We start from the raw sequence: 22,352 nt of genomic DNA on the forward strand, positions 1-22,352 counted from the left end.
TTGAGTTCTTTTTCACCTAACATATACGCTTGAAACAAATGTACGGCATCAACAGACATAGCTTGCAGCATCATTTATTTAAGTAAGCGCTTACAAATGTGAAGGATCACTCTACCAATTCCACACTATATGTGGTGTATTGCAGTGACAATCCCCAATAAGGTAACTGTCCTCCCCTTATATAGGATTTTACATCACAGTCAGTCATGTATGCAAGGTACAATTTTTTACTTCCCCATAGTCATATGCCTAGCAACAGTGATAGTACATGGCTTAATCACCTAACATTAGAAGCAAAGGTCAGCTGCCCAAAAACAAAGTGTACATTTAGACAGTTCCTCAATTCTCAATTGCCGCTCCAGGCAGTTCCTCATCTTTTTAGCCTTAGTTCAACATTTACAGAGAGCAGAGTATAATTAGATTACCACATTTGTCTGTGAGACAGAGGTGCCCATGGCGCAGCTTAGCACCTAATTTCTTACATGTCAGCAGAACAAATATTCACCCTTTAACATTTCAGGTAGGGTCCACCTTCACTAACACTGGATAAAAGATGCCCTTCCAAACACCAGTGTGGATGTCCCTTCATCCCAAAGACTGCAGCAGTTCAACAAGACTGCCTGCCAGCATATTATGAAGGATAACTAAGTTAGATAACACATGCTGACCTTGCCAGAAACAGTCACATTCAATGAGTGATGTTGCATGAACTCATCTCAAACGCTGGGATGTCGTGCCACCTTCCACTGGTGGAACAACATTTCACACAGGAAGATTACTAGATTCTACCCAGTAAAGCCCACTCTACAATGCTCCCCCTCCTTCTTCCCCCAGCCCTACAGAGATCTGTGCTGATCTTTCAGTTCCCAGTTCCGATACACGGTTCATTCCTGGAATGTTAATCTGGCTTCACTCTCCATCTGTGACTGAGACCGACCCCCATCAGTTTACAGCTGGCAGGAGGAAGAGGATCTATGTGATATTTTGGGATGAATTTGTTAGCATCCTTTAATTCCGCAGATTGTCAGTGGGGTGGGTTTTTTCCCAGTGTCATACCATTCTAGATTGAAGAAGGGATAGAGCATCTCAGTGAAAGTATCAATGAAAGTGTGGAGATAGGTCATGTTGTCTGCATTGTAAAATGACACCTGTCCACCTTCATAGTCCAGATAAACCACGGTCCTGCAGGGATTCACACTCAGTTAGGGATGTGGTTGAGGGTGAGGTGAAGGCAAAATAAACATTTTCGAATTCCAGTCCTATACTCCACTATCCGAGCTCTGGCTTCTGTTCAATTTTACCTTTTGAGTTCACTGACTCTTGAGCCACTCCCAGGCTCCACCAACTATTGTGCCCCACTTTCACTTCCCAGTAATGTCTCCCTGATGAGAATCCTTCCATTCCCAGGACACAGCCCCAAGGATCAAATCTCCTTGGGGAGTCAGGAATTGACTGCTTCTTGTCTCCAAATCTCACACTGGTTCGTTCCTCAGACAGGACGAGTCGGGTATTTGCTGTGTTCGGATCCAGAGTCAGAGAGGCTGGAGCTGTGAAATGTTAAAATGAAACAATCAGTCGTCTCTTTGTCATTGTTGAGATTCATTCAATCATTCCTGTTTTAAGTGGGTCTCTCAGGGCTCAAAATATATTCCTGGATCTTTGATGCACAAGGGCTAGGGAGAGGGTTGGATGGGCCATTGTGAGTGAATCAGTGATGGTTAAGGGCAGTGCAATTTGGGAATAAGGCAGTGAGTGTTTTGGGGTAGAGAGAGATATAGTGAGCAAGGGGGAGACAGATGGATGTGTGTGCTGGAATCTATAGGTTTTGAGGACGACAGGAGTGAGTAAATTGTAGGCGTTGAGATGGTAGTCGATGTTACAAAACAATCCAATCTCCCATATCAGTCTCCCTAACCCACCCTGATGAAAATCAAAAGCCAGTCATGAGACAATGTCCCAGATCAGATTTAATGCAGTCATGTTAATACATACAGGTCAGAATTCAACAAAATATTCACCACACAGATTCTGCAGTGATTTATTTCAGTTAGTGGTCTAGATACCAACCTCCAGAAATTTGTCTGTACTTCAGGAAATAGCTACCTCTGTACTTCTTGGCAATCTGGGATCAATGATTATTCTAAAGGTTTCTAAATCAGGATAGTGAATGGCTTAGAGGGGAACTTCTAGATGGTAGTGTTCCCAAGCATCTGCTGCCATTGTCTTTCTATATAGCAATGGCTGTTGCTAAAAAGATGCTACCTGAGGAGGCCTTGTGAATTTCTGCAATGTATATTGTTTGCAACGCTGATAGTGAGCATTGATGGTGGAGGGAGGAAGTGTTTCTAGATATGGTGCCAATCGTGTAAGTTACTTGTCGCCAAGCATCTCAAGTATTATTTGGTGAAATCATTGTTGTGGTCTTGAAGATGCTTTGTGGTAGAGGCTGAAAGGGTCCCAGGGGTTTTTTCCAGCCAGCTCAAAATGCCTCAAAGACAGCATTTCATGCTGCCAAGTGCACAAGATCAAACAGTAATCAAGTGAACATTGGAAACATTGAGGCAGGAGGCAAAAACATCAGGAGTAAGAGTTTCAGCATCAGATGGGATAAGATGGCATTGCAGTCACAAACTCAAACCCATCCATTTAGACGTAAGTACATTTCAATGTTTGGGGGCTTCAACTGACTGTATTGGATCAGAATGTCAGTTGAATAGGCCAACAAGTTTGCAAAGTGTCTAGAAAAGCCCTATACGGTGGCAAATCAGGGTTTGGTGATATTTGTAAGTGCACAGCACTTGTTTCAAGTTCAAAATCTCATTAGAACAGTGACTATATTTCAAATATTTCATTTGCCTATAACAAGTTTTGGGTCATTTTGTATGGGTAAAAGTTGATATTTCACTATATATTTTTCTATGTATTATAATATTTTCTGTGCAATGGTGGAAGGGACTGCTGTGGATGAAATATCTTTAATGCTTCTGGGCTCTCTCTGAATTTACATCCCCACACTCCATCCACAGCTTCAATCAGATACTGCCCAGTAAGCCAAATAGCTGGGGCTGAGGAGAGGCATTTAAATAAGTTTGAGCATGAAGATAGCTTTTAGAAGTGGTTACATAGGCTTACAAATTACAAGCGTATGACAGTACTGCAGAGTAGCATTTCAGGCAATGAATCCAGACATAGTTTACATTGTTACACAGGTCTGTTTTATTGGTTTGACCTGTAGAGCTGAATGATTCAGCCGCTTGCAGAGAGCCAACACAACAATATAACAGAATGGTGAAGTGCATGGTTTTAACAATGAACTAATTTAATCTGGGCATCTGGGAATACTCTTCTCTGGATTTATATAACATGCAAAATAAAATCAGTTTTACCTGGATGAATGGCGTCTTTCATTTCTCTCCATGCAATGTATGTAAAGGAGCTTTGAACTTGCCAGTACACAGCACACCTTCTGCAATTGACAGTACTTGATGATGGTCACGTACACTATAAAATTAAGTTGCTGGTATTATAAATTGAACACAAGCAATATTCTGCATTATTTAGAAAACTGCTGAGATTTAGGATAAAAAGCACTTCTTACCTTCTCGTCTGAAAAATTTCTTTCTGAAAGAATTCAAAAAACACAGTAAATGCGATATTAAAATATTTTCAAATGATGTAGACAGGTTCATGAAATGAGAAAATGCAGGGCAGAGGATTTTACTGTCAGGAATAGGTAAGTGGGTCAGTTTGGAAGGGTGAATGAGAATCACAGAATCCATACAGCGTGGAAGCAGACCATTTGGCCCATCAAGTCCACAGCAACACTCCCACACACATCTGTCCCCAATTCTATGTCTTCCATGGCTAATCCATCCAACCTGCTCATCCCTATACACTATGACAAATTTAGCTTGGCCTATTCACCTTAACTGTACATCTTTGGACTGTGGGAGGAAACAAGAGCACCAGATAAAACCCACGCAGATAGATAGGGAATACGTAAACTCCACATAGTTGTCTGAGGTTGGATTCAAACCTGGATTCCCAGTACAGGAGGCAGCGGTGCGAACCAGTGAGCTGCTGTACCATTCCCACGACCAGAAGAAATGACACAAACAAAGGGGCAGAATTTTATATTGGGAAGGGGGCATCAACTGAGGAACTGGAAACACAGAAACATGTGAAATAGGTGCAGGAGTAGTCCATTTTGCCATGCAAACCTGCTCCATCATTCAATGTCATCATCACTGTTAATCCAATTCAGTATTCTGGTCTTTCCTTCTCTTCATACCACCAATCTCTTTAGTCTTAAGAGCTATATCTAACTCCTTCTTGAAAATACTCAACATTTTGGCCTCAACCAAGAAAAATCATCAAGCTAACTGACAACAACATTGTTGGGGTGTTATAAATAACTACTTTTCAATAGTCATAAGTATCTATTGTTGATGGTCTCATCATCATCCACTCAGTGGAGAATAGGGATGGGAGTTATAAATTGACTTTACCAGTAGCACCCACATGCCATGGGCAAATATTATTTTAAACATCTGCAATTCACTGACTCACCTGTCAGCAGAAGCAGATTCCAAAGAAATGTGCGAAAATGAATTGGATGCAAAATAACGAAAATAATTGAAGTAGGGTGGGAAAATTGCAAAGCATGTGGGAGGAACTTAAAAAGAACAATGACCCATTTAGCTCCAGGACTAATAGAGGGATTGGAATTTCATGATTAAGTTGGTTTAGTTATAACCACACAATACTACTATGTAGGCTAGAGTGCTTTAACGTCATGTGACTCTGCTTAGCCTTTCTTGATAAAGCAAAACACTATGGGGATTTAAACAGTGTAGAAATAACACACTTAATATCAATTGCAGGATAAATGCCAAAGGCCCTTATTTGGCTTATGTTCATTTAATAGTGACACGTTTGGAGAATTAGTGACCTTCAGGGTTGAATGGGAGTGCTCATGTACTCACATCTTACTAAACCTTTCTCAAAAATTGGCATTGTCAGCAAAGTAAAGTTAGAAAGGATCGACTGCAGAGATGTAAGGAAAGAAAAAAGCAGTTACGTTCTGCACTAATTTTGTCTTCATTCATGTTGTTTTTGAACAGAACTAATTACAACTGGATAATTGCAATCTTTGCATTTGATTTCAGTTTGTAATAACCTGTTTAAGCTTGTAGCAATGATGTGGAGGTGCCGGTTTTGGACTGGCATGGACAAGATTGTAGTCCAACAGGTTTATTTGAAATCACAAGCTTTCAGTGTTCTGCTCTTTCATCAGGTGGAGGCAATAATCCTTTAGACTTTTATCACTCAAGACTGTGCAGTGGTGGAATTGATGAAAACATCTTACTATCTCACTTTTCACATTTCATACATATTTGTAATGCTATGTACATGCTCTCTGTAACTTTAAAGAATTCTTTATTTTGTAATTTGACTACATTAGTACTTTGTGACTTTTATATGTGTTATGTAGTTTTGTGTTTTTCATTATGTTCTTTGTTTCATAAATGAATTAATACATTCTCAGCAACCACAGCCACAAAGGGGAGAAAAAAACACACTGAACCACTGGCCTCTTAAAACAGTGACTGATAGGTGCTTGATTTTAATGAAGAAATTGCATCAATTAGGATAAACCTGCGATCTTAAGCTTAAATGTTCAATCATGAGGTCCAGATGGCATACATCTTGTTACCCTAAACACATGAGCAACAAAAATATCACAAAATATCTTTTTCTTTATCTCAGCAAGCATTCCAAAGTGGCAGGCTCCCTATAATGAGAAGGGTGGTCCTATGAGTAACTGCCATTAAAAGGAACTTATTGAGGAATACTTATCAACGATGTTCATCAACTCACCTCACCTACATCAATCAGAATGTCATAACTTCATTGATCACGCTATGGGCAGCCAATTCAAAAAAGTTAAAATGCTGGAGCTTGCCATGACCAAAGGTACAGTTTTAGTAGCTGTTACCTAGTTTGAAGTAGAAAACCCCAGAGGTCTTGGCAAGAAATCAGGGACCAAGTGTTTCTCATGAGTCTTAAATGGTACAGGGAAATAAGGTCAGAAATCACACAACATCAGGTTATAGTCCAATAGGTTTATTTGAGCTTTCGGAGCCTCAGTCCTTCTTGTGTTTTGAAATAAACCTGTTGGATTATAACCTGGTGTCATGTGATTTCTGACCTTGTCTACCCCGGTCCAACACCGGCAGCTGCACATCATGGAAATATGAACAGTGGTAAGCCAATAATTTTGCTGCCCAGAATTAAGCATTAACTTACTTAAGTAAGGTTTCCTGTGTTAGCTCACAAGTCTTCATCATCTTGTTTGAGTGGGTAAATACTCAAATAGTTAGTGGGATTTGAGTTTAAATTGTAACTTAAAAATTGCTCCACCGTACTCCTCGAGCCTGCGCTGCCATTTTGGGTCTACATCACCTACATTGGCCTAGAATTATTGATATTATAAGTATCTAGATTTCGATCCATCTCTGTCTTGAACATACCCATTGACTGAGCTTCAATGGGCATCTCAGAAAGAGAACCCCAAAAGTTCATCACCCTCTGAATAAAAAGATTCCTTCTTATTTTAGTTGTATATGCCTCAACACTTAATCTGGCATTGTCCATCTTGATATTAGATTAATGATTTAAGAAATATTCTACAATTCCTCCTGGTAAAGTAGATGACTTTGCATTTATTTGCATTATATTCATCTGCCATCTTTTTTGTCTACTTATTCAGACTGTCCAAATCTCCTTGAAGTCTCATTCCATCATACATGCAACACACATTCCCAACGAAATTTGTGCTACATGCTAGTTTGCAATACTACTTAATTTCCATCATTGATCAAGATTCTGAACTGTCCATAGTTTGGCATAAATGAGGGCCAAAGCACTAGAGTGATGAACTCTGTCAAAGTACTGCCACCTGCCAACTGTTCGTTGCTGAAGGATTCAAATATCTGGGAATGTCTCATTTGTGGCAATATTACTGCAAATAAAATTTCATCTATTGCCAGACACGGAAAATCTCATAGCTGACATCTCACATATTCAGTGCAACTGTCATATATTGGCTTAGAGTACGAGTTCCAAAAAGAAATCACATGAAACAATTATATACCACCAATCGAGGTCACGCATTTTTGAATATTCTGGAACACTGTAGACAACCTGGGAGGGGTTTTGATTCGATGACAAAAGCAGAACCGTCAACACTATTGGAAAACAAAACTAATTTGGAATTATTTGCAATAAGTGTTCTATTTCAAGGTTATTTTTGTGTAGTCTGTGGATGTGGAATATTTCCATGAGCAAATTCGCAATATATTCCCTCACCCTCAGAAATATCAGCTCGTCTTTTTGCTCCATCTGTTGCCGCAATTGAGATAGCGACTGCTCGATAGAATATAAATTATGCTGAATTTCTGGAAGGTTTTTCTCCATTGGTTCGATAATTCTCTCCTCTTCTTCAGTGAGACCTCTGAGTAAACTCTTTTTATCGCTGAGAATCTGGTGCATTCTCGTGAACTCGGTTGTGACGTGGGTCCACAGACTGCTCGCCTGTTCCTACCAAATGAAATGTGAATCCTCATTAATGTTCCGCGATGAAGGGAACAATACCAACTGACAGTAAGCTCAGCTAACTAGGTGTAGAGCTGGATGAACACAGGAGGCCAAGCAGCATCAGAGGAGCAGGAAGGCTGACGTTTCGGGCCTAGACCCTTCTTCAGAAATGCGGGAGGGGAAGGGGGTTCTGAAATAAATAGGGATAGGGGAGAGGCGGATAGAAGATGGATGGAGGAGAAGATCCAGCATCTGAAGTTCCTACTATCAGGGTAACCTCACCTTAACTTCGGAAATCTTTCGTTTCTGTTTCAGTTCTGTTTCTAGAACGGCCGATTTCTTCTCTATCAGAGAATCTAAGGAAGATTTCAGCTGATCCTGAAATTAGGGGATAAAAATCTCAAATTAGCACGAGTTCCTAACCAAACACGCGGGAATAATGTGGTGATGAACAAATTTACCTTCAGAATTTCAAAGAATTCTTTAAACGGCAGGAAGCTGTGAGTTTTGTGTTTCCGTGAATCTCTACAAATCAGACAGATCAAGTTCTTGTCAGTTTCACAGAACAGATCTTCCTTATGTTCCTCACAGTGACGTTTACTTTCCTTCTGTTGAGGATCAAGCTTTAATTTTCGAGCCTCCTCGGCCAGATTCGCTAAGGCCCGATTTACCCTGAGGTTTTTTTTCCGGATACTCCTCTGTACATTCCGGGCAGGAGTTTATCTCCTTGATTTCGCAACTCTGGGTGATACAGGAGCGGCAGAAGTTGTGTCCACAATCCAGTGAAACCGGGTCGGTGAAGAAATCCAGACAAAGGGACAAACTGTCTCCTCGGTCCAACTCTGGGCCTCATTTCTGGAAGCCATCTTCAAACTTTGCACTTCCTGACTCAAACCAGTTTTCCCTGTTTACTGGCTTGATGAACACCTTCAGGTCTGGGACTTCACTGCGGTAGTCGGGAGATTATGTCTGAGTCTTCCTGGGTCGATTTTATGGCTGGAAGGCAAAATCAATTTCAACCCCCATCCCAACTGCCTACCTACACTCACTTGTACGGCCTTCATCCCCGCCTGCTTGACCTATCCGTCTTCCCTCCACCTATCCTCTATCCACTTTCTATCATCGCCTGCCCCCACCCTCTATTTATTTCAGAGAAGGCCTCATTTCTCACCCACTTCTGACCTGAAACGTCAGCTTTCCTGTTCCCCTGAAGTTGCCTGGCCTGCTGTGTTCATCCAGCTCCACACTTCCTTATCTCAGACCTCAGCATCGGCAGTTCCTACTATCTCGGAGAAAGTACACAGTTGAGCTTTTGAAAATCTCTGAAGGCTTGGCAGGAGGCGATGAGGAGAGTGAGTGATGGGCAGAGGTGGAGGTTCAGTTGTTCTCAGCTGGAAAGCAAGTTCCCTGCCAACAAGAAAATTTCTGGTATGCAATCGCGAATTTATAAAGGGAATTACGCGAATGATTTTCGCCGTTCTTCCAGGACGATTGAGGGATAAATATGAGCTGAGAGGAGTCAATTTAAAAAACCATTTGTTCCAACAGAAACTTATTCCATCCCGTGAGCACTTAGTGGCAGGTGCACTCCGATACAAGAGAAGTATTTGCATTTCGACGTGTCTTCCGTGACACTGCGATGTGCAAAGTGCACCGCAGCGGAGGAAGCATTTTTTTTGAAAATGTCTTCTCGCTGTAGTGGAAACAGAACCAGCGAACTGGAGCAGAACACTCTCCCCTAAGCAAAAGCTGAACAAATTGTCGGAGCAGTTGATTTTCCTGTTTAGGAGGAATTCACGGCGCATGTCTTCGGAATAGATAGCTGGCTCTGCATTCCAGAGATGGTAGCGTTGTCTGAGTTGTGAAGGGTGAGTAAGAACTGCCGATACTGGAGTCAAAAATAAGCGATGCCAGGCAGCATCAGAGGAAAGTGAAAATGGGAACTGCAGATGCTGGAGAATCCAAGATAATAAAATGTGAGGCTGGATGAACACAGCAGGCCCAGCAGCATCTCAGGAGCAAAAAAGCTGACGTTTCGGGTCGGGGCCCTTCTTCAGAGTTCTCCGGAATTTCAGCTCTTTCCTGCTCCTCTGATGCTGCCTGACCTGTTGTGTTCCTCCAGCTCCAAACTGAGTTGTGAATCCGTGAGAGGAGAGAAAGGAAACTCTCAGATTCAGAATTTAAGCTAACAGAGACATTTTATACTTCTGGAAATAAACGTCGTTGCCTGAAAATGATGTAAAACCACAGGTCGCCCCCGTTCCGCACGCACGGTATAAAATGACATCGCAATTCAAGTCTCCCCGTCCCAATGTTCCCTCTAATCTATTAAGAACAGTTCTTCCGAAGATTGAAGTAAAGAACGTAAAACAATAAGGCTTCCCGGTATTAGCTGTTGTTTGTATCTTGTCCACTGGGAAAGTTCTGTTGAGTGCAGAGGCCTGTGTGCAGTGCAGCTGGTTAGGCAAACGATAACGGGCTCGGCGGGAAGGTGGAACAAACTCGAGGGGCCTTCAAAATAAAACCAAACTGCCGATACTCGAGATCTGAGACAAAAAAAAGTGCTGGAGAAACTCTGTAAGCCTGGCGACATCCGCGGCGAGAAAAAACGAGGCCAACGCCCCGAGCCCAGTCACCCTGTTCTGAAAGGTCACTGGATTTGAGACGTTGACTTATTTTTAAAATTATCTCTCTACGTATGCTGCCAGATCCGCGGAGATTCTCCGGCATTTTCTGGTGTGTTTGGAGGGAATTCCTGCTGGCAACAGGTAGCTTCATACGCTGTTTGTAAGGACCCGGTTTGGACAGAAAATCTACTCCATCAGACCTGATCTCATAGATATATTCTAGCAAGGGCGTTACCGCCTCTACTGCAGAGGGCAGATGTCAACGTGACGTAGCATTGCTTCTGTGGTAGAACACTATAGATACAGAGTCCTATAGATATAAATATAATAGACATTGTTCTACAGAACTGAGATTGATGGAATGCGTGACAGAGCAGTTTTCTTTTTAAACCCACAAGATTTTATATTGAACCGTAGTCTGTGCTCTCGGATGAATATAAATATTATTATTCCACAACGATCGTCAAATGCTTTCTCATATTTTCCCCTTAATCGACAACTTACAAACCAGATCCTGTAGCCTTTAGCGGCATTGCTGTGCTTAAGTAGAGCAATGTTCTTTCTACATCACAACAGTGAGTGAAATTTGCAAGGGCTCGTTCGTTTTCACGTTGCTTTAGGGCGTGTAAGGCGCTTTTTCAATTGAAGTTTTCTGGCTTTGCAACCGAAATCGAGCACCACACAAGTCCAAACCCTCGAAAAGTTTTTATCCCGCTGCTATGTACGGTGGTTCAAATGATATTGAAAGTATTGTGCATCTACGCTGCAGTCATCACTATTCAGTTTCAGGACCCGAATCCTTTCGAAGTTTCAAGGTCAAAATCACACAACACCAAGTTATAGTCCCAACAGGTTTATTTGAAAACGCAAGCTTTCGGAGCTCAGCCATGAGCAACCCACTCGGCTCCGAAAGCTTGTGTTTTCAGATAAACCTGTGGGGACTATAACCTGGTGTCATGTGACTGTTTGACCTTGTTCTCCCGAGTTCAACAGCGGCATCTGCATAAAACCCGAAAGAACTGCGGATACTGTGACGAAACAGAAGTTGCAGGAAAAGCTCAGCAGGTTTGTCAGTAGGAAAGGTCGCCAGATCCGAAACGTTAATTCTGATTTTCTCTTCACAGATGCTACCAGGCCTGCTGAGCTTTTCTAGCATACTTCGGTATGCTTTGGTACCACCGCATCAGTTCGAAGTTTCAGCAGAGAACGTAATCGGCAGCGAGCTCGAGTCTGTGCAAAGTCTGTGGCATCGCCATCCCCGTCCATCTCCGCCTCCTTCCGTCTCTTATCTCAATCCACATGAAGATCCAGCCTCTTGGCCAGGGTTCGATTTAATCGCCATTATCTAACGCTGCTCATCTTTGACATTGTTCCTGGGTTTTGTCTCTGTGTAAAAGGCTACAGGATATCGGCTGGTTGCATTCTATGAGCGTTGCAAATAATTCCATCGAGAATTCCTCGAACTGAAGAGGTGGAGGGAAGTCGAAACAGAAAGCATGGCTTCCAGGGAGGAGACCGAAAGCTTGACCGAGGAGGCAATCTGCCCCATTTGTCTCGATTTCTTCACCGATCCGATAATGCTGGAGTGCGGGCATAACTTCTGTCGCTCCTGCATCTTTCGCTGTTGGAAAAAGAAGATGAACTGCCCGGAATGCAGACAAAAATGTGCGAAGAAAAGTGTCCGGGTAAACCGGTCCTTGGCGAATCTTGCTGAGAAAGCACGGAAAATCAAGCTGGATCCAAACGAGCAGGATAGTATACCTCAATGCGAGGTGCATCAGAGAGAACTTAAGCTGTTCTGTGAAACTGACGCGAAATTGATCTGTTACGTTTGCAGAGATTCGCGGGAACACATCGGCCATCGCCTCCTGCCGATTAAAGTTGCGATTGAAAATTGCAAGGTAAAATGAAAATTAATTTGACCACCTGATCATTTCAACATATTTTCACATTCTAACGCTTTCCTTCCGTGATTTTCTCACCCAATGCCAGGATCAGCTGAAATCTTCCTTAGATTCTCTCACACAGGAGAAATCGCAGATTCTAAAAGCGGAACAGAAACAGAAACGGATGATTTCCCAAATTAGGGTGAGCTCTTTCTGTACTGATATTTTCTTGGGGGTCATAAAAGAACTAGGGATTTTGAAAATCAGGAACAAAAATAGAAACTGTTGGGAAAGCTCAGCAGCATCGTTGGGAAAGCAGACCTAAAGTTTCGGATCAATGACCTTTCAGAACTGATTGTAGCTGGGGAAAGGTTGGCGTAGGCCTGGGGAGGGAGGACTAAACGATAAATTGACATGAAGGCCAGAAAACTCCAGCATTTCATTTTCCGCTTGGGGAACCCTTCCCCTTCGAATTTTAGGACTTGGGCATCTTGTCCCACGCCCTTACCACATGTCCCACCCACCAGGCCTTGTTATCATATGAACTGCTACCACGACCCAGAGCTAATGATACCCCCAGGCTGACCTTAACCATTCCTTTGTGCGTCCAACTATGATGAAGCCATACAGTCTCGGAACGTTAGCTTGCTTTCTCTCCATGGATGTTACCTGACCAGCTAGGATCTCCAGCATTTATGGTTTTCAGTACAGATTCCAGCATCTGCAGTAACTTGCTCCTAATTTTCACCTATTATTGACTCCATCCACTCTTCCACGCCACCTTCAACATGTTAACAAATCTTGTCAACGCTGCTTTCTCTCCAAAGATGTTGCCAACCTGCTGATTTTTTTTTGTTTTTGATTGTCTGTGATCTCGGCTAGCTTTGTTTCCCCTTTATTGCGGGACAGTGATAATATGTCACATTTTATTCTGTAGGAACAGGCGAGCAATCTGCAGACCCACATCATATCCGAGTTCACTAAAATGCACCAGATTCTCACTGAGAAAGAGCAGCGTTTACTTAAAGTCCTCAGGGAAGAAGAAAAGAGAAGTCTGGAAACTATTGAGCGGAATCTTGAAGTTATCCAGCAGAATTTAAATTCTATTGAAGATAAATTCTCAAATTTGCAGAAACAAATTGAGCAACAAGACGAGCTGACATTTTTGAAGGTGAAGGAATGTGTTGTGGCTTAGTTCAGTGAAACCAGTTAAATAACAGATTTGAAACATTAGAGAAAATCCGTCCCGCCTCATTCTATTCGAGGGTGGTTGTGCTGTAGTTACCGAACTGATCAAACCAACAACACTCCATTGCGGTTTTTCTACTACGTTCGTCGCGAGTTCAGTAACACCAATTTATTTCCGTGCTGAAACTCAAATTCAGTAGACGGACAAGCTACTTGTGCAGTTGCATTGGTGGTTCAGTGGTAGAATTCTCGCCTGCCACGCGGGAGGCCCGGGTTCGATTCCCGGCCAATGCAAAGCCGGTTGCTTTTGCGAATTCAGAAGGGAGTTTGCAGCCAGGCAAACTATAGACAAGCCGTTATGCGGGATTTGTTCACTCACGGGATGGTGAACTTCAGAGAAATGTCCACTCCAGAGACCTGTGTAAGCTCAATTTTTGAGTAGTTTCAAGACAGAATAGATTGGTTTCCGGAAATTACTGATATTAATTAAAATAGAGATAGTGTTGGAAAATGGCCTTGTGCTGGTCGCTGTGATCCAGAATAATGGGGGAGACTCGATGTGCTGAATGGCCTATTTATATCTGAGCCTGTCACCGTCAGTGAGAGGCGATCTTTTCGAGTGGAAAGGCTGTTGCGGTTTAAAAGGCATTTGAATTACTTCATGAATAGGAAATGTTTGGAGGGACATGGGCCAAGCGCAGGCAGTTGGGATTAGAATAGTTCGGGAACATGACCGAAGTGAACTACTTGGACCCAGAGGTCTGTTTCCATCCTGTATGATGCTGTGGCTCTAATCCCACTCTTGTTCCAGATTCAAACATGTATCTTAATCCTTTACTAAAATTACTGTTGAAAATACTACTCCCTTGTCAGTTAGAATGTTCTAAATCACAAAATAATCAGAGTTTAAAAATGGTTCTTCGATCAATTATTTTGTAGTTTTTGGTGTGTGACCTAGCAGGTCGCTCAGTCTCTGCTTTTTTTGTTCAATTGAATTCAGAAGTCCCCTTCTAACATGCACTACTTTGTGCTTCCTTCAAATCCCAATAATCGATTTCAACAGCATTTTTGTAGCGCCTTTAAATCTGTTACTATTCTGCTAACTTCTTTTCTTTGTTTATTCCAGGACAGCCTTTGTTGGAACAGAAGGTACGCCATTCTCTTGACTGAAATTTCACATTTCTCGGGAAAACAAATTAGGAAGTGTTTTTTTTAAAACAGATTCTTACCTGTTTATCATGACACATTCATGTTTGAGCCCAATTTTAGTTCATACAAACCTGGTTACCTCTACAATGTTAAAATCAGGCCCAAAGAGATGTTAGTCATGCAACTATATTCCTATGTGTGCATATTACAGTATTACAGTAAGTAATTGTTGTTATACTTTATCTAAGCATACATATTTCTTATTTCACAACATTTAATATAAATAATACAACCTGGATTCTAGACCTGAAATTATTACATGCAAATTATATTTTCCTAGATGGCTCCTGACCAACTGGAGAAGGCCATTTTTAAAATGGAATTTTAGTATAAACATATTATTTGGACACAATCAACACAACAGGAATTGTATAAACACAAACATAAAAGAGAAGCAGGTAGGAATACGCCACACATTAAGCCTGCTCCATGATTATCCATGATCGTGACTGATCTTGGGAGTCAATTTCATTTTCCTGCCCATTCTTCCACCCATTGGTTTTCACAGCATACCAATCATTTCTTCCTCCCAGCCTAAAATGTATACAATGCTCGGACATCAATGACCCACTGTTGCAAAGAACCCCATAGGTTCATAGTCCTTTGTTTATAGAACATATAGAACATAGAACATTACAGCACAGTACAGGCCCTTTGTCCCTCGATGTTGTGCCGACCTGTCTCTACTGGTTGAAGTCATATCTAGAACAACAGAAGGAGGTTTGTTGGACCTTATGATGGAAGGAATGTCACTGGTCAAGATGCAGTGGATGGTTGGGCACTGGACAATATTCTGGATAATGAAGTGGTGCTGACTCTTATTTCTGAGCCAGGACTCCTGCATTCAAGTCACATCTGAGATAAAAACATCTTTGAATAGGTTGCTTACAAAATATCTAACCAGGCTGGGACTAATAAGTGGCAAGACAATCATGCAATATGAATGCCAGGCAATAACCGACCTCTAACCACTTTCTCAAGGGCAATTTGGGACAGGAAATAACCACTGGCCTGGCCAGCAATTATATGTTCATCCCATTAACATATTGAAGAACTTCTTCCCTTTTCGTCGCAGTCTTAAATGATCAGCCCATGATCCTAGCTGCGCCCTATGTATTAAATTTTGCTGTAAGTAGAGACAATCTCTCAGCATCTACCCTATCATGTTTCAATGAAGTCTTGAATGCATCAATGAGGTTGCCTGTCATTCTCTAAACTCCAGAGAACATAGACCTAAATCACTCAGACTCTTTTCATAGAACAATCTTGTCATCCCAGGGACCAATTTACTGAACCTCTGTTGCACTACCTCCATTTTAAGTATGTAGAGCCAAAAAATCCACATAGTAGTCCAGGTGTGAACTTTAAAAAGGAACATGTACAATTTTGGCAAGACTTCTCTACTCCTGTACACCAATCCTCTTGCAATAAAAATGCATTGATGTAATGGAATATTACTTGGGGTGGCACAGTGGCTCAGTGGTTAGAACTGCTACCTCATAGCGCCAGGAACTTGGGTTTGATTCCACCCTCTGGTGACTGTCTGTGTGACGTTTGCACCAATCTCCCTTTTTCTTTGTGGGTTTCTGCTGAGTGCTCTGGTTTCCTCCCACAGCCCAAAGATGTGCAGGCTGTGTGGACTGGCCATGCTAAATTGCCCATAGTTGGCATGGATGTGTAGATTAGATGATTTATAGGGGGATAGGACTGGGTGGGATGCTCTGAGGGTCGGTGTGGATTTGTTGGGCCAAAAGGCCTGTTTCCACACTGTAGGGATTCTATGAATATCTGAAGGCTCTTTACAGAAGCTAACATCAAGCCACACAAATAGATGTTAACACAAATGATTCAGGAAGGTGTTAGAAGGTGTTCAGGAAGCTTCTTGGAGAAAATAGAAGTGGTGAGTTTGCATTGTTGCATCTGGTAGCATCCAGTCCTGAGGGCCTCTAATGGGGGACTGACTGAAATTGGGAATGTTCAAGATGTCATAAGTAAAGGAGTACAGGGAATGTGGTGGGAGTGAGGTTAAAGAGTATGCATTAAAGTAAGATATCAAGTTGCAAATTAGATGTTTAAACAGCTTCTAATATTTTCAGAATTTGTCTTTGTTTGCAAACGCACAGGCTTAATACTTATTTTCCCCCGTGGTATGTGGTGTCTTGGCAACTGATTTTATCACATCATGAGCTCTTTCCCTAACATGAGCATTTTGATTCCTTGTCCTTGAATTTTTATGTTGTCTTTTGCTCTGTTATAGAAACAAGATTAACAATTCAATTTTCTCACATTTACTTTAAAAGGAAAGTGCTGAAAGAAAGTAACATTGGGACAGCTTCACCATTTGCATTATTTCTGAAATATTCTGATTAACACAAATTTGCAACATCATCTGTTTAATATTCACAGGAATAGTATGGACTCTCACGGATTCTCAGTAACAGATGTCGCCCTCTCTATTGGAAAGTTTAATGGCCCTTTACAGTACATAGCCTGGAAAGAAATGATAGATTCCATTAACCCTGGTAAAAAATTTATGTTCATCTTACATTCATTTGCCAGACCATAAATATAGTTGGGAAGTAACTGAGGGACTCTGGGGCCCCAGATTAAACAGTGGGTGTCAAAAAAGTTCTGCTATCTGCATAACCACTTGCAATATTCTAGATGAGGATTCAAGAAATCTCTTCAAGATAATGGTTAAATCAGACATTCTACAGATATTGAACACAATATAGATTTTTAGTGAAGTTAGTGGAAACAAACTTTGCAGAGCTTGTTATAAATTTCACTTCCAGCAATGCACAACCATGGCATAGTTGCTCTGCTTTCTTTCATTGTTAAAAACACTTTTTGAAAAACTCTACTCTCTTGCTGTTTCTCCTGTACCCATCTCCAACCATCCCTTTCAATTATCTGTTTTGTTTCCTTGTTCCATTATCTTTCTAGCTGTCACTATATCTCTTACATTCAGCTCTATCATCCCTCCCTATCTTTCTCCTCTTCACTTAACTCCAACTTTTATAATTATCCTCTCTCCCTCATATTGAAATCCAACGTCCCATTTTCTCTCTCTCGATACTCTATTTTCTTCTTCCTTTCACTTTCATTCTTCACCTTGCACACCATTTCTCAATCCTATTTCTCCCAAACTCTCTATCCTCTCTGACTGTTCAACTCAACTCTCCTGTCTCAAAATGTTGCTCACCTATTTCATTTGTTATTGTATTTTTCCTGACCTGATTTTTACACTTCCCAATTTTTTTCAGTTTTATCTCTCAAGCTATCCCTTTCTCACTCCCAATTTATCTTCTCTCACACATGCACTTTAGGTCCATTCCATGTATCATGCTGACTCCAACCCTCTTGCCCTCTCCCACTCCTTCCCGCTGACCGGATCTTTCCCTGTTCTCCTCCCACATCTCATTCCCTCCTGGGCTATTGGTCCCCTTTCTCCCTCTTCCCAAAAATCCACATCCTGTCCACACAAACCATCCTGCTCCCTCCTCACTATGATCTGTGTCCACTTGCTCTCCTATTGCTTGCACTGTCTGATCTGGTACCTTCCTAGTTCCTCTTTATCTCTCTTCTCTCCTCCTCCTGTTCATTCTGCTTCCACACCCACTCTTTCCATTCAGACACACTACCTACTCCATTCCCCATCTCTAATCATAGTTATTTATATCTTACCACAGTTCCAGCCTCTCTGACTCTGGATCTGAACACAACAAATCCCCGGCTTATCTTGTCTGAGGACCGGACCAGTGTGCGACTCGGAAATAAACCGCAACGACTCCCTGATCATTCAGGGAAGTTTGATATCTGGCCTTGTGTCCTGGGATCAGAAGGATTCACATCAGGACGACATTACTGGGAGGTGGAGGTGGGGAACAAGACTCAGTGGATTGTGGGAGCAGCCCAGAAGTCTGTTAAGAGGAAAGGGCATATTGACCTGAGCCCAGAATCTGGTTACTGGACTCTCTGGTTGGACTTTGGTGGTTACTATTTTGCAGTCACCTCTCCCTCACCTACCCCCCTCACTCCAGTGGTGAATCCCCAGAAAATTGGGGTTTACCTGAACTATGAGGATGGTCAGGTGTCATTTTACAATGCAGACAACATGTCACATCTCCACACTTTCAACCATACCTTCACTGAGAGAATTTTTCCCTTTTTCCATCCAGGATGGAATATAGATGGAAAAAACTCAGGAGCTCTAAAAATCTGCAGCATTAAAGGGCACTGACAGATCCATCCCATAATTTCACCCAATCCCCCTGCCACCTGCAAACTGTAAACTGATGGGGGTCAGTCTCAGTCACAGGTGGGCAGCTAAGCTAGGGTAATATTCTGGGAATAAACCCTGAATCAGAAATGGAACTTGAAATATCAGCAAGGAGCTCTGTTGGGCTTGGGGGAGAAAACAGGGGGAGAGAAGAATCAGATGGTGGCTCAAATATAGAGATGCATTTACTGGATAGAATGGGCTGTTAATGGCACACATTAAGGGAGATGTTGATGTGACTGTTAATAATCCAACAACCAGCTCTTGGTACAGGGCTCATTCTGTCACTAGCAGCTAGTGGTATTATTGCTATGTTATTAATCCAGACATCCAAGTAATGTTCTGGAAGCCTGTGTTCAAGTTCCGCCATAGCAGATAGTGGAATTTGAGTTCAATTTTTAAAAAAAAATTGAATTAAATCCTTAATAATGATCATGAAACCTGACCATCAGAGCAAAAAAAACTCTGGTTCACTACTGTCCTTGAGGGAAGGAAACTGCCACCCTTACCTTGTTATGCCTACATGTAACTAAAATCCCACAACAACGTGGTAGACTCTGGACTGCCGTCTGGGCAATTTGGGATGGCCCATAAATGCTGGCTTTGTGGAAAAGTGGAATTTGAGCTGATTTAATAAAGTTTGGAATATTACACTTGCCTCAGTAAAGACAGTTATCACTGACTTTTGTTTAGAGGCCCATCAGATTCAATGACGTCCTTTCAGGAAGAAAATAAGCCATCCTTACTGGTATGGCTGACCTATATCGCCAGTCCTGTAGCAATAACTCTTAGCTGCACTTGAAATAGGCTCGCAAGCCATTCAGTTCAAGGGTAACAATGGCAACGAAGAACCTGTCCATTCTAGCCAACAATATAGAGCACCAACAACGCTCTGGAGGAGAGAGTTCCAAATATTCACAACTTTTTGAATGAAGAGATTCCTTATCTCAGTCCTAAATAGTTGGCCCCTTATGCCGAGACTGTGCCCCGACATTCTCCCCACTGTGCGCCCAGATGGCCCAGCCTATCCAGAAACAGCCTTTCAATGTTGGCCTCGTCAAGGCCCCATCAGAATCCATAGAAACTATAAATTGTTTTCAAAACATTTTTGCCTCCTTTTTGAAAGTAACCTTCTTCATTATTTCCATTCTAAACCATGATTCTTAAACATTTCATAGTAACACTTGATTTACTTCAAGTTACTATGAATACCATAAAAGCTGGTCACGCAGCTTGAAAATGTTATGGTATAGATGACAGAAGATGAGAATGTCCATTCCACTCTCCATGTCCAATGCATCTTTGAAACGTTTCCAGAGCAGGACTGTCTTTGAAGCGTTTGGCTTCTTGGGTCTTCTTCACTAACAATATTTAACAAAAGGAAATAAAAGATGCAAAATGCTACTTTGTGAAGTTGCTTGTTTTTTTTTATCCTATTTGTCTTTTCTGTTTCTCAAACAAGCTTTCCTGGAACATTGAATACAACACATTTATGTACCCATGGATGTTGCTGGCTGACCAGCATTTATTGCATGTCCCTGCCAGTGGGTGGTAGCGAGCTGCTTTCTTGAAACGCGGGAGTCCACATTATGTATAGATTCGTAAGTGTCAACAGATTGGAAACAGACCTTTTGGTCCAACCAGTCCATGCCGACCGCGTTACCAAACTGAACTAGTCTCACCTGCCTGCGTCTGGCTCATGCCGCTCCAAACCTTTCCTATTCATGAACTTATCCAAATGTCTTTTAAACGTTGCAACTCCATTTGAATCCACCACTTTCCCTGGCAAAGTAAACTTATATCAATAGCAGACAGAAATAATTTTTTTTCCCAACTGTTTTATTATGAGGGTTCATTGAAAATCTTTGTGTCTGGGACCGCAACAGTCTTTCCGCTCGAAAAGATTGCCGTCTCGGTGACAGTGACCCGCTCACATACGAACAGGCCATTCACGCTCGAGCCTGCCCTATCATTTTAGATCACGGTCGATCACTTCAAGGTCACTTTCCAACACTGCTCTACTTTACTTAATGTCATTAGTCTCCTGAAACCTGTCTTGAAACTGCTCAAAAATTAAGTCTGCAGAGCATTCTCTCATATTCGCCCACGCTGTGAGTGAAGAAAGCCCTCACAACGACAATGCACAATTCTTTCCGTGGCAGAAGCGTGGAACGTTTGCAGACAGGCGAAATCTTTCTGCACTCCGCGCAAAAACTATCATGCATTGGCCGGGAATCGAACCCGGGCCTCCCGCGTGGCAGGCGAGAATTCTACCACTGAACCACCAATGCAACTGTTCTTACACACTGCTGCAACTCCAATACAATTTGACTTCCAGCAGAAAGTTAAATAGGTATTACTGAAATAGTGGCAAACCAAGCAGGAAGGTCGCAATGAAGGGCCGTTTGTTTGATCAGTTTGGCAAACACAGCAGAACCGCCCCGAATAGACAGAAGAAAAACAGGGTTTCTCTAATCAGCTCTGTTATTTTAAGTAGTTTAACTGAACTAAGCTGCCACAGCGACGTTGACCCACAATGCGCTCAGGAAAGGACTTCCAGGATTTTGACCCAGTGACAATGAAGGAATAGCGACACATTTCCAAGACGGGCTAGAGTGACTTGGAGCGGAACTTGCAAGTGTTGGTGTTCCCATGTATTTGCTGCTCTTGTCCTTCTACATGGAAGTGGTTGTGGACTTAGAAGCAGCTGCCTAAGGATTTTAGGTGAATTGCTGTGAGGCAGTTTGTGGGTAGTACACATAGCTGTTACTGAGTGTCCATGATGCAGAGAGTGAACGCTTGTGGATGTGAAGTCAAGCAAGCAGGTTGCTTTGTCCGGGATGGTGTCAGATAATGTTGGTACTGCATCCAACCTAGCAAATGCAGAATATTCTATCACACTCTTGACTTCTGCCTTGTAGATGGGGGACAGGTTTTGGGGAGTTAGGAGGTGAATTACTCAATGCGGTATTCCTGGCCTCTGAAGTGGACTTGTAGCTACTGTATTTATATGTTGAGTCCAGTTGAGTTTCTGGTCGATGGTAACCCTCAGGATGTTGTTAGTGGAGCATTCAGTGATGGTAATCACCGCTGTTTCTCACGGGTCAGTGTGAGTTAAAGTCTTATTAGAATAGCCTTTACTGTCACTCAAATGAGTGCAGTGAAAAGTTTGTCATGCCACCTCTGGGCGCCATCTTAGGTACAGTGTACCTAGGGACGGATATGTTAAGTTTTGTCACAGAATTGAAATAGTGAAAAAGTTTAGCATGGGAATTCGGAAGTCAAAGTCCAGAATTAGAATAAAGGTGTCTTTAAATTATTCAAATTCTAGTCCTTTGCCAGCAGGAGTCCATGTTGGTCATTGCCTATTATAGGTGTGGTGCGAATGTTACTCACCACTTGTCAGCACTTGGATGCTGTCCTGATCTTGTTACATTTGAACATGGACTGCTTCAGTATCTGAGGGGAGTGGTTCTGAACATCGTGCAATCATCAATGAAAGTCCCAGTAATGACCTTATGATGGAGTGAAGGTTATTGGCAAAGCAGTTGAACATGATTG

The 22,352-nt window shown here is 42.1% G+C and overlaps 1 protein-coding gene, 2 non-coding genes and 1 pseudogene across 4 annotated transcripts; 2 read left to right on the forward strand and 2 right to left on the reverse strand.

Moving 5' to 3' along the window:
- Positions 1 to 1,365: 1,365 nt before the first annotated feature.
- On the reverse strand, positions 1,366 to 10,295 carry LOC125446319 (nuclear factor 7, ovary-like; annotated as a pseudogene).
- LOC125446536 (zinc-binding protein A33-like) lies at positions 8,996 to 20,166 on the forward strand. 2 transcript variants are annotated; one of them, XM_048520172.1, is made up of 7 exons: positions 8,996 to 9,027; positions 11,351 to 12,127; positions 12,219 to 12,314; positions 13,050 to 13,283; positions 14,427 to 14,449; positions 16,916 to 17,031; positions 18,202 to 20,166. In XM_048520172.1, the coding sequence occupies exons 2-7, from the start codon at positions 11,723 to 11,725 to the stop codon at positions 18,750 to 18,752; spliced, it is 1,425 nt and encodes a 474-aa protein (XP_048376129.1). In that variant the 5' UTR covers positions 8,996 to 9,027; positions 11,351 to 11,722; the 3' UTR covers positions 18,753 to 20,166. The 2 variants fall into 2 exon arrangements, with proteins under 2 accessions (XP_048376129.1, XP_048376128.1); XM_048520171.2 differs by lacking the exon at positions 8,996 to 9,027 and adding an exon at positions 9,407 to 9,467.
- On the forward strand, positions 13,524 to 13,594 carry trnag-gcc (transfer RNA glycine (anticodon GCC)). The gene has a single exon. It is a non-coding gene; the product is annotated as a tRNA-Gly (tRNA).
- Positions 20,167 to 21,011: 845 nt separating the features above from the next.
- trnag-gcc (transfer RNA glycine (anticodon GCC)) lies at positions 21,012 to 21,082 on the reverse strand. Its single transcript has one exon. It is a non-coding gene; the product is annotated as a tRNA-Gly (tRNA).
- Between the last annotated feature and the right edge of the window lie 1,270 nt (positions 21,083 to 22,352).

Source organism: Stegostoma tigrinum, chromosome 34 (genome assembly GCF_030684315.1).
Source record: "Stegostoma tigrinum isolate sSteTig4 chromosome 34, sSteTig4.hap1, whole genome shotgun sequence".
Lineage (NCBI taxonomy): Eukaryota > Metazoa > Chordata > Chondrichthyes > Orectolobiformes > Stegostomatidae > Stegostoma > Stegostoma tigrinum.